Source organism: Telmatherina bonti (genome assembly GCF_933228915.1).
Source record: "Telmatherina bonti genome assembly, chromosome: 12".
Classification (NCBI taxonomy): Eukaryota; Metazoa; Chordata; class Actinopteri; order Atheriniformes; family Telmatherinidae; genus Telmatherina; species Telmatherina bonti.
Genome location: NC_136610.1, coordinates 20,577,152 through 20,588,088, shown reverse-complemented (window position 1 = coordinate 20,588,088; position 10,937 = coordinate 20,577,152). Strand labels below are relative to the sequence as shown.

Below are 10,937 nucleotides of genomic sequence, written 5' to 3'. Positions count from 1 at the left end.
AGATAGTGCTTTTACCTTTTGTATTTGTATGTGGCAGTGAGTAATTTAGCAATTTTGGTGATAATAAACTAATTTGCTGTGGGGTCGTGTAAGTACATTACTGTTGATATCTTTTTATTGTTTGCAGGTTTATGTCAGCAAGGTCCAGATTTATCACAGAATTACACCAGCCAGAGTGCCTTATCACGAGGTGTTTAAAATGAACAAGTGAGATAAATAACATATGCATAATGCACAACAATGATCTAATTCTCCTTTCCATGTAGAGTTCAATCAGTATTGATTAAGAGTGGATGGATATGGCTCAGAACTGAGGCACGTGGGCTGAATATTAATCGTGGTAAAACTGCAGACTTCTTTTCCAATAAAGAGAGGAAATTTATATGCCGGTGTGTTTTAATTATTATTCCTGAGGCGCGCTATTGTTTTTCATTGGGGTGAAAGAGTCCGGGGGCGAAATGGGACAAGCTGAAAGAACTGAATCGAGCGGCGGCTGCGGACGCTAGGTGTCGCCCTTGTGATTTTGAAATCTGTTTGCCCCGCGACAGGATGTGATGGCGGCGGCTGAGCGCGCGCGTCGGTGGAAGTCGGACAGACCGGCTGCTACAAAGGAGGCGGTGTGTGTGTGTGTGTGTGTGTGTGTGTGTGTGAATACGTGTGTGTGAGAAAGAGAGAGAGAGAGAGAGAGAGAGAGAGCGAGATAGAAGAACCGACTGTAAAAGAGTGTCAGGGAAGGTGATGACAGACTGCAATATGTACACAGCTCAGATGGAGAACTTCATATTAAGTCCTTTTGTCATAGCCAAAGTAGTAGATGGCTGGAGCTTGTGCGGGTGCCCAGAATGGTTGTAACCACGCTGAATTGTTCACATCTCAAGGAGTCTCATGATGTCGGCCTGAATTACACGGAGATGAGAGAAACGGGCCGCTTTGAACAGCAGTGTAATTGATGTGTTCCTTTATGATGCTGATGAACAACAGGCTGGAGGTCAGCACCCACCTCATTATTAACCTTAATAACAGCCGTTTCCATCGTCAGACAGGAGGGGGGGTTACTTCTTGGTTTTCATATTATGGGCTAATTATCTGTTTAAATAAACCCTATAGGGTTCATTTTGCTATAGCGGCTGGGCTTCAACACGATTTTTTCAAGTTTTTTTTTTTTTTTCTTTTTTTACTTTAATATCTGTTTAACAGTTGTTATAGATCTGGCCTGTGGAAACAATCATCCAGACCTGCAGTATTCCTTTAGAAGTGATTGCCTCCCCATTGCGCCTGGTGTTGCTGAAAGGTTTCGGACGTAAAGCGCTTCAAACGCCTGAAAACCAGAGTGCAAATGACGTAACTTTATACATACAATTGCAACAGTTGTGTAGATAATCGGGCCGGTACTTGGCTTTAAACTATGCAGAAGGTAGCGGGAATTTATCTGGTTCTGCAGTGAGATGTGCTCAGTGGATGCACGACGTTGTGAACTTCCTTGGTGCGCGAGCAAAACATAAAACGAATCAAAATAAAAAAAAAAGATAAACACAATAATGAAATTTTGCCACATCAGCATCTCATCCCTTGGGGGAAATTATATATTTTTCTTTTAACCGTGGCACTCATGAGAGCTCTCTCAAAGTCTCCCCAAGGGTCCCCCCCTACCAGACCCCCTACTTTTGGAAGCAGCTCCAACGATCATCTAACACTCAGCGTCGTGTTTCAGCTTGTACGCTGTAATTGCCCGTTGAGTCGTCCATCTCAGGAGAACAGGTAGTTGGCCGTGTTTCATTGCTGTACTTTGCCCCACCCACCAGCAGCTCCAGCCCTCCTGTGTAACCCCTGATTGGCTGAGGGGATTGCGGGTCCTGAAACTGAGCGCACGGCTTGGAGCTGCGCGTCTGCCAGTGTGCACCAGTGAAGCGAGAGGGACGCTTGTTGGAGTCAACCAGACAGGCTGCTGGAGACGAGTAGTGATTTCTCTCTTTTTTTTTCTGCCTCAGCCAGGCTGGATATAGGCTGCGGTGTTTCTTCTTTTTTCTTTTGCTGCAGCTGAACATGAAATGCGTTTTGAACATACAGTAGGTTGTGGAATCATTTGATCCCTCTGGCTTTTGGTTACATTTTCAGTGGATTTTTTTTTTCTTTTATTGCATGGACTAATAACCGGGATGTGTGTAGCCCTTTTGCCAAGTGAGATACAAAGGAATTGATTAGTGAGTAAAAGCTACAAGACTTGCGGAGGGGAGAGAGAAAATCTGCTGGAAATGAAAAGGTAATCGGGACTTGACTGAAATGATGAGACATTCCTTCAACTGACTCAAATACATCCGGACTTCGGCTGTTCAGTCATTTTTGTGATTACATCCCATTTCAACTCCCTTTCATCTGATGTACTTTTTTCTTTTAAAAACAAAAGCCTGTATCTGCTGACCGGAGAGGGAATGTAATCACTCCTTGTAAAATAGCTCATCGCGCAGAACAAGATGTTTATCCAAACTGCGACTTAAATTCTGACTGGCACCAGGGCGGAGAACTGAACACGGACTTTTGAGCCTTGTCGCTTCATCTGCACGGAAGATTAACATCCTAATGGACTTGTTCACAGAAGAATTCCCATTTTAAGTCAACGCAGTGCGAAGCTTTTCTCTTCCCCTTTCAGCTCATCTGAAGATGGACAATTCATCCCATGAGTCATGTGTAAGAACAGTTTTCTGCTTGTTAAAAGCTGCACGGATGTGTATGGCTAAATGACTGAGAAGATTCAGTATGTTCTCCCATCTCTGCCGCCCTCAGTGTCTCTCCCGCTGCAGTAGACCGGAGGATGTGCTCTGCCTGAGAAGAGCCAAATAGTCTGAAGCACTTGTTAGAATTGTAGCCTCCAGACCATGATTTAATCTGCATACAAAAGAGACATCCCAACACTTTTTTTTTTCTGGCCATTTTAATGAGATGGTTCGTTTGTATAATTTTTTTCCCGATTTTTTCCCCCCTCTGACGTGCATCCCTGTGCGTAATTATCGAGGTCTTTCTTAGGCGCGCGCGCACAAACAAACAAACACAAAGTCAACAGGTACGATGCAAACCAAGGAGATGGAATTTATACAATTAACTGCTGTGTTCCTTTTGTTTTGGGTCGGGACTGATGCTGTTATCAACCTAAAATATGGAATAAACGAGGAGATGAAGCCCGGCTCAGTGATTGGAAACGTGACAAAGGACGCGCTTAAGCAAGGATTTCAGATTGCACCGCAGCCCCCTTACTTAAGGGTTATTTCCAATTCAGAGCCACGATGGGTGGAACTCAGTCCAGCAGGAATTCTTACAACCCAAATGAAAATAGATCGGGATGTAGTTTGCCGACAAAACCCAAAGTGCATTATTTCCCTCGAAGTGATGTCAAACTCGATGGAGATCTGTGTCATCAAAGTTGAAATTGAGGATTTGAACGATAACGCACCCAGGTTCCCAACGAGCCACATTGACATTGAAATATCAGAGAATGCCTCCCCTGGTACCAGGTTTCCCCTAGAGGGGGCAAGTGATCCGGATTCGGGGATCTTTGGAGTGCAGTCGTATTCCATCACTCCAAATGAGCTTTTCGGACTAGAAATCAAGACAAGAGGGGATGGGTCTAAAATAGCTGAGCTTGTCGTGCAAAAATCCTTAGACAGAGAGACCCAGTCCCACTATACATACGAAATAAGTGCAGAGGACGGAGGAGACCCTCCTAAGATAGGCGCGGTCCAGTTAAATATCAAGGTAATTGATTCTAATGACAACAACCCTGTTTTTGATGAGCCTGTGTATACTGTCAATGTAATGGAGAATTCCCCTATTAATACATTAGTCCTAGACCTAAATGCAACGGATCCTGATGAGGGGACTAATGGAGAGGTTGTGTACTCATTTAACAGTTATGTCACAGAGAAAACAAGGGAGGCCTTCAAAATTGACCCCAGAACTGGAATCATTACTGTCAACGGGGTTTTGGATTATGAAACAACCAAAATATACGAGATCGACGTTCAGGCCAAAGATTTAGGTCCCAACTCTATTCCAGCACACTGCAAAGTCACAGTGAATGTGATGGACACGAATGATAACCCTCCTGTCATTAATTTGCTTTCACTCAACACAGAAATGGTTGAAGTCAGTGAAAACGCGCAGCGTGGATATGTCATTGCATTGGTGAGGGTGTCAGATAAAGATTCTGGGGCAAACGGCAAAGTGCAGTGCAGGCTGCAGGGCAATGTTCCATTTAGACTGCAAGAATATGAAAGCTTCTCCACCATACTTGTTGATGGCAGGCTGGACAGGGAGCAAAAGGACACTTACAACCTGACTATCCAAGCAGAGGACAGCGGCACTCCTCCTTTACGTGCCACCAAATCTTTGGTAGTCAAAGTCACGGATGAAAATGACAACCCGCCCCACTTTCTTAAACCCCACTATCAAGAGATGGTGATGGAAAACAACCTCCCCGGTTCATGTCTGCTGGCAGTTTCAGCAGAGGACCCGGACCTCGGGATGAATGGCACAGTTTCATACTCCATAGTCCCTGGTGAGATTAAGCACATGGATGTAAACACATATGTCAGCATAAACCCATCTGGCCGCATTTACTCCATGAGATCATTTGATCACGAATACACCAGGACTTTTGACTTCAAAGTTTTGGCCAGAGACAACGGGAACCCCTCTTTATCCAGCAACGCCACAGTGCGCATTGTTGTGCTTGATGTCAACGACAACACACCTGTTATGACAAACCCTCCTCTGGTTAATGGCACAGCGGAGGTCTCCATCCCAAGAAACGCTGTAGTGGGCTACATGGTGACCCAGGTGAAAGCTGATGACTACGATGAGGGGGAGAACGGGCGGCTCACCTACACCATCTCGGAGGGGGACAGGGCTTTCTTTGAAATCGACCAAGTGAACGGAGAGGTGCGCTCCACCAGGATGTTTGGAGAAAATGCTAAATCCACGTACGAGATCACAGTGGTGGCAAGGGACCACGGCAAGCCCTCCCTGTCCGCCTCGGCCTACATTGTAGTTTACCTCTCGCCAGACCTGAACGCGCAGGAAACTATTGGACCTGTCAACCTGTCCCTCATCTTCATCATCGCTCTGGGCTCCATCGCAGCCATCCTGTTCATAACCATGATTTTTGTGGCGGTCAAGTGCAAGAGGGACAACAAGGAGATCCGGACGTACAACTGCAGGTACTGACCATATCCGCATGTGTGAGAGAGTGCGTGTGTTTGTGTGGATGCATGTGCGTGTGTGCGCCTGAATCTGTCAGTGCATCGCTTTTTACCATGCAGCATGTAGAGGCCCTGTATGAGAGGACTGCAGATCGTTTCCCTTTTTTTTTTTTTTCTTCCTTTTCCCTTTGCAGCTCCACAGCTGAGGTAGACCCAAGTGAACCCGACTGCGTTAAATCAGAAACATTCTGCCGAGACCCATTGTTTTGTGATTGATGGATTTAATCCTTCCATTGTAACCAATTGACTCATAAATACGACGGTTCAACTGTCATGTTCAATTTGTGGATGTGTTGCCGGACAATTAACGTCCCACTGACTCAATAGCAGTCCCAGACATTTATTATTTAACGTCCACCAGCGGCTGATTGGCTGTTATCAGCTTTAATCTAGTGTGATTATGCACAGTCCTGTAGGATCTCTCACATTCCCTTCTGTTTTCTTGTGCATGACGATGAACTGCTATCAAATAAAAATACAAGAGCCTATAGCTTGTTCACATAATAGTTATCATTTCAGTCCATTAAAGACAGATTTATGGAAAGAATATTAATTCCAGATCTCGCTTTAATTCAGTTTTCTTCATCAAGTCTGAACATCACTTCTAACTTTGATTTCCAGGCATGTGCCGCATCACCACTGTAAATTTACATATAGATTGGATTTGAGAATTTAACCTGCAGCCATAATCATATTTTGCTCCTCACGTAATATTTGTTGATTTGAGGTTAACTTCATTTTCAAGCAGTAGTGATTGTGGGCAAAAAATGATCTAAAACTTCTTCAGTACTGATCTGGTTTATAGAAGAAATGATGTGGATTGCACTATTTTTTTACTCTAGTCATATTTGGCTTATATAATCAAACCATTTCCAAGATGTTACATGAATTGATTTGAGAGAGAAACTAATGCTTTGGAAATTCATATCAGAAATCAGGGCTTCTTCATATTCAAGTGGCCTTGCCTGTAGATTTAGGACATGATGAACCCACATCCCCTGTCTGCCTGTAAATACTTTCACAATAATGTTTTCAGCAAGTTTGATTGGAAATTAGGCAAAAACTATGAGCTGACATCTTGATCCAAAAAAAAGTTTCCCTTGCCTTTTTTTAATGCTACTCAAACATTTCTTGCAGAGACGAAACAATGACACACAACAACACATTCAAAATTCAAAACTGCTCCCAGTACTTTAGTCTCCGAGTGGGAGCCTGTCTCCCTGCTGGGAGCTTTAATCAGTACTGATGTGCTCTGCTTCTCAGTCGCCACCTCGAATATGAGGAGCAGTTATCTCCAATTTATTGCTTGTCCTCTGTCAGTCTGCCTGACTCTGAAGTTTTCCTCTCCCAGATTTCAATTCAGGAACAGAGAGACAGCATGTTAAAATGATAAATGAAAAAGTAATGCAGTGTTTTCTACCCCTGCAGCTGCCCATTTTATTTCCTCTGAATCAAGAAGAAAGGGGTGTAGAAAGGGGGCAGGAGCTGTTTTCAAGATGCAATCTAACAGACAAATGAAAAAGACAAACTACAACAATGACTTGGAAGAGACTGAGCATTAGCACTGCATTGTATTGAGGAACCAAGGCCAGGGAGGCCTTGCACTGCTGAAACATTTCAGACAAGACAAAGGACAGGAACTTAGACATTCTCATGATAGCATTTTTCTATTTAATATATGTTTTATACCATATGGTTAGATTTATACTCCTGCAGAGTTTGGAACATAAAGATTGGAAAAACATCATGCATAATTGTGTCAAGTGAGGTTTGTAGTCATCACTCTGGCACATCTGTTCTCCTGTAAAAATTGCAAGGCAGTGCAAAGAGCGGATATATTCCCAGTCTGATGATCCTGTGATGAAGCATTTCTGTGTTGCTCATTTGCTCTTATTAAAGTCAAAATACTCAATTCAAGTTTGCTGAAGTTGAATCTGCAGTTCTCCTGCACTCTGTGTTGCTAGTAGGCTTGCTTGCTAATGAAATTAAATTATTGTAGGCTGCGTGCTTTGAATACGATGGCATAAACCAGTAGTTCTGCTCAGTACCAATGTGCTCTTTTGATTTGCTTCTGTGGTTTTGGCATGTTTGCATATTGTCTGACTGTTTGTGACATGTGAATTGTTGAGCATGCAAATGCAAAGGAACACAGGATGACAGCTCCATTGCAAGCCGGGTGTGGGAAGTCATTTAGGTGTCCTGCTCAACCTCTGGACAGGGGCAGTGAACCCATGGTTGAACAGCACCCTAGCCGGCATGATGGGCGAGCTTTTTACTGACCTTGTGGGCTGGGGAGGGGAAGGCAGAACACTGCTTTATTGAGTCTGTTCAGTTTCTTCTACTTGCGCAGGGTGGCGGAGTACTCATATGGTAACCAGAAGAAATCCAGCAAGAAGAAGAAGCTGAGCAAGAATGACATCCGCCTGGTGCCGCGAGACGTTGAGGAAACAGACAAGATGAATGTGGTGAGTTGCTCATCTCTCACCTCCTCGCTCAACTACTTCGACTACCACCAGCAGAGCCTGCCACTGGGCTGCAGGCGCTCCGAGAGCACCTTCCTCAACGTGGAGAACCAGAACTCACGCAATGCAGCTCCCAACCATGGCTATCAGCACCCGTTCACAGGGCAGAGCCACCAGCAGCCAGACCTCATCATCAACGGCATGCCACTGCCAGAGGTGAGATACAATCCAATGTGCTCTGTCCTTGATCCTTTGGCTGGGCTGCTTTGGCTGTCAGGAGTAGAATAAAGGAGGGAATTGATTTTATTTTTATTTTTGTTATTCCCATGATTTAATGCAATGTAGCGGCAAAGAAACACTATAAATACAGCTTTTAATTACGTAAAATGAATAGGTCTCCTCAATGTTCAGCATGCACGTCTTTCAACACATCTCAAGGTCTAATGTTATTTCGCATTCCATAGCACCAAAGAATATAGTGTCAGTGAAATATTTGTCTGCTGCTGATGGAAAAGCTGAGCTATTTGAAATGGCAATGTGTCAGTCGAGTGGAATCCTTCAAGGCATTTCAAGGTGCCCAGACACTGGAGCTGACCTGTGATGAGAGCGCTTTGCCAAGCAGAATTTGGAGGCCTGACAAAGTGGATTATTTGGCCTCTCTCACAGCACTTGTATTTTTTTTATTTTTTTTTTTCCCCTTTTGTGTTTGCTGAGCTGCTGCAAATCGAGCAAGAGTTTGTGCACCTGCCAGATGTATTGACTCGGTTAATCAGCTCCACCACACATCATTTCAGGTGCTAACGGAAAGAATAATCATTGCTTAAATCTGTATGTCGTCCATTTGGCTGCAGCGTTGCCGCATGGCCGCTCTGCACAGCCAGCCATTGAATTACTCTGACATGCCATGCGTGAATCCAGCAGAGCAGTGAAGGTCCGACTTGAAAAACTATTCAAGCTGACAGGTGTGTGCCAACCAGATGATCTTTAGTTTAAAGATTTTTGTATGTACTCTTCTATTGGATTCTTTCAGTAATCTGCCTCTTTCTGTTCATGACCCATTTCTCTCATGGGAAAGAGGGATATTTATGTTTGTTTGTGTGTGTGTGTGTGTGTGTGTGTGTTGGAGAGAAGGAGAATGCGCTCACTGTGTGTTTGTATGAGAATGTGTGTTATGCTCACTTGTATAGACAGCAGCAAATAAGCTCCAGCTCAGTGTACACACACTCCTGTAATTGATGAGCCCAATCTCCATTTGACATTCAGTGAGGAGAAGGTGGGGGTGTTGCTATGGGAGTGGGGGTCTTAAAACAAGAAACACAAGATGGGTATTGATATATTGACTGGATGATCCACAGAGATCCAGGCACCATTGGATCCTGAGGGGTCAATGAGACCTACTTACAGGGATGCTGATTTACTGGGCCTGTCTGAGCTGTTAGCTGTGAGTGTGTGTGTGTGTGTGTGTGTGTATGTGTGTGTGTGTGAATAACACAGGTGGAAAGAATGGGAAATGTTGTGGGGGTTTGTCTTATGGTGTTATGCGGTCAGTGGAGGCTGAGGTGGGGGATTCAACATGTGCATGCAGTGACCCGTATGCTGTGATTGTGTTTGCTGGTGGGTAGCGCTTTGCAGGTCACCACCACTGTTCCCCAGAAAATGAAAGAAATGCGGATGTGAAGGCAGAAAGAAATCAAAAACCTCTTGCTACATCCTGCCTCAGTGGCTGAAGCATCCAATAAGAGCGCATTAGCCGCGGGATTAGGATACCCTTTATTTGTTTCAGCTAATGAAAAAGAGGAGAGGGAGACAAATAGGGAGGAAGATTGATTTGGATGATTCATTATGCAAAGCTTGGAGTTGTCTTGATAGAGAAGTGTGAGGGCAGATAGATGGATAAGGAGGGTGAATCTTGAGTCCTAGTGCCAGGTGTGTGAGCCCAGACCACATTTTCTCATTTTCTGAGAGGCAGTTGATCGGCTTGATGGAGGCCCAGAGCTGTTTAGCATGCAGCCTCCGCCTCTTTCCTTCTTGCACTTGATGTTGACAAACATCCCTTTGACCCAGTCTTTGCATATTTTCTCTGGACTGAAAAAAAAAAAAAGAGAGTAAGTGTGTGTGAGAGAGTTGGGGTAAAGTAGGGAAGAGCAGCAGCAGCAGCAGGAAGAGCGTGCCTTACCCTCCAACAGAGTAACCCAGCACAACAACAGTTGTCATTGTTTTCTTTCCTCCCCATTGTGACATTTGCCAGAGACAGAAGCTATGCAGCGTGTACAGATGTTGCTCTTAAATAAAAAATGTGCTCAGTTTAATTACAGTGCCATTTATAGCACGAGCAAACAGCAGCGAAATGACTGATAATTGCTTTGTTACAATGAGCAAGCATAGGCTCGAAACCACTTGACTCCACAAGTCCTCAACCCATATCCCATTGACTGGTTAGGACACACGAGTGGCTGCACTGTTGTGATTACTGAGACTGCTTTGTCCCCAAAAATTATTTTCATCCTGAGGGCAACCTCATAATTACCCATGATTCATTTATCCTCAGCAGAAGAGCCTTTTGTTTTTACAGCAGGGCACAGGGAGGTCCCTGTGTTTGTTTATTTTCCAAAAGGGCAGTTTAAAATGATCGCAGTCATCAGAAAGTGGTCGAATTTGGTTTGCTAATGGACGAAAGGAGAATGTGGGCTCCTGTTTATTTGTAATTTATGCATTTGATCAATACAAAGTTGTCCTCCATTGTTAGTTTATGTGGAGCAGCGAGCATCCTGCTTGTGTCAGAGCTGCTGGAATCAAGCTTTTCCTCCTAAAGACAAAACACACTCACACACATGCACATTGCAGACTTGGCCAAGATACCAGTGACAAGCCTCCCTGTAGGCCTCATACCTTGAGCTGCGTTGTGTATATAGTATTCTCCCTTGTGAGACTGTTCACTAGCACGGACCTTCTTGAACATCACTATCCGTTGTTTTGCAAAGCATCAGCTGTGAGATGTTTGTTAGACCTGCCTGTGGTAGCACTAATATGAATGCTCACAGGAGAATAGAGCTGTCTTCCATGGCTTAATTATAGTGAATCACTTGGTGAGGGAGACAATTATACAGTAAAGGAATGGCCTTTGGCTAGAATGTGTTTTTTGAATTTGTAATGCACACTAAGGCTTCTCACACCTGTGAATCCAGATAATGAGCGAAGCAGGAAAAAGAGCTCTTTTTGTTTT

The 10,937-nt window shown here is 44.2% G+C and overlaps 1 protein-coding gene across 1 annotated transcript in view; it reads left to right on the top strand.

Annotated features, from left to right (window-relative positions):
* Positions 1-2,724: 2,724 nt before the first annotated feature.
* The window catches only part of pcdh19 (protocadherin 19), a 53,366-nt gene continuing 45,153 nt past the window's right edge, over positions 2,725-10,937 (top strand). The window contains exons 1-2 of the mRNA XM_079249840.1: positions 2,725-5,210; positions 7,603-7,930. Coding sequence (XP_079105966.1) covers positions 3,064-5,210; positions 7,603-7,930 — 2,475 coding nt within the window. The 5' untranslated portion in view covers positions 2,725-3,063. The remainder of the gene's footprint in view (positions 5,211-7,602; positions 7,931-10,937) is intronic.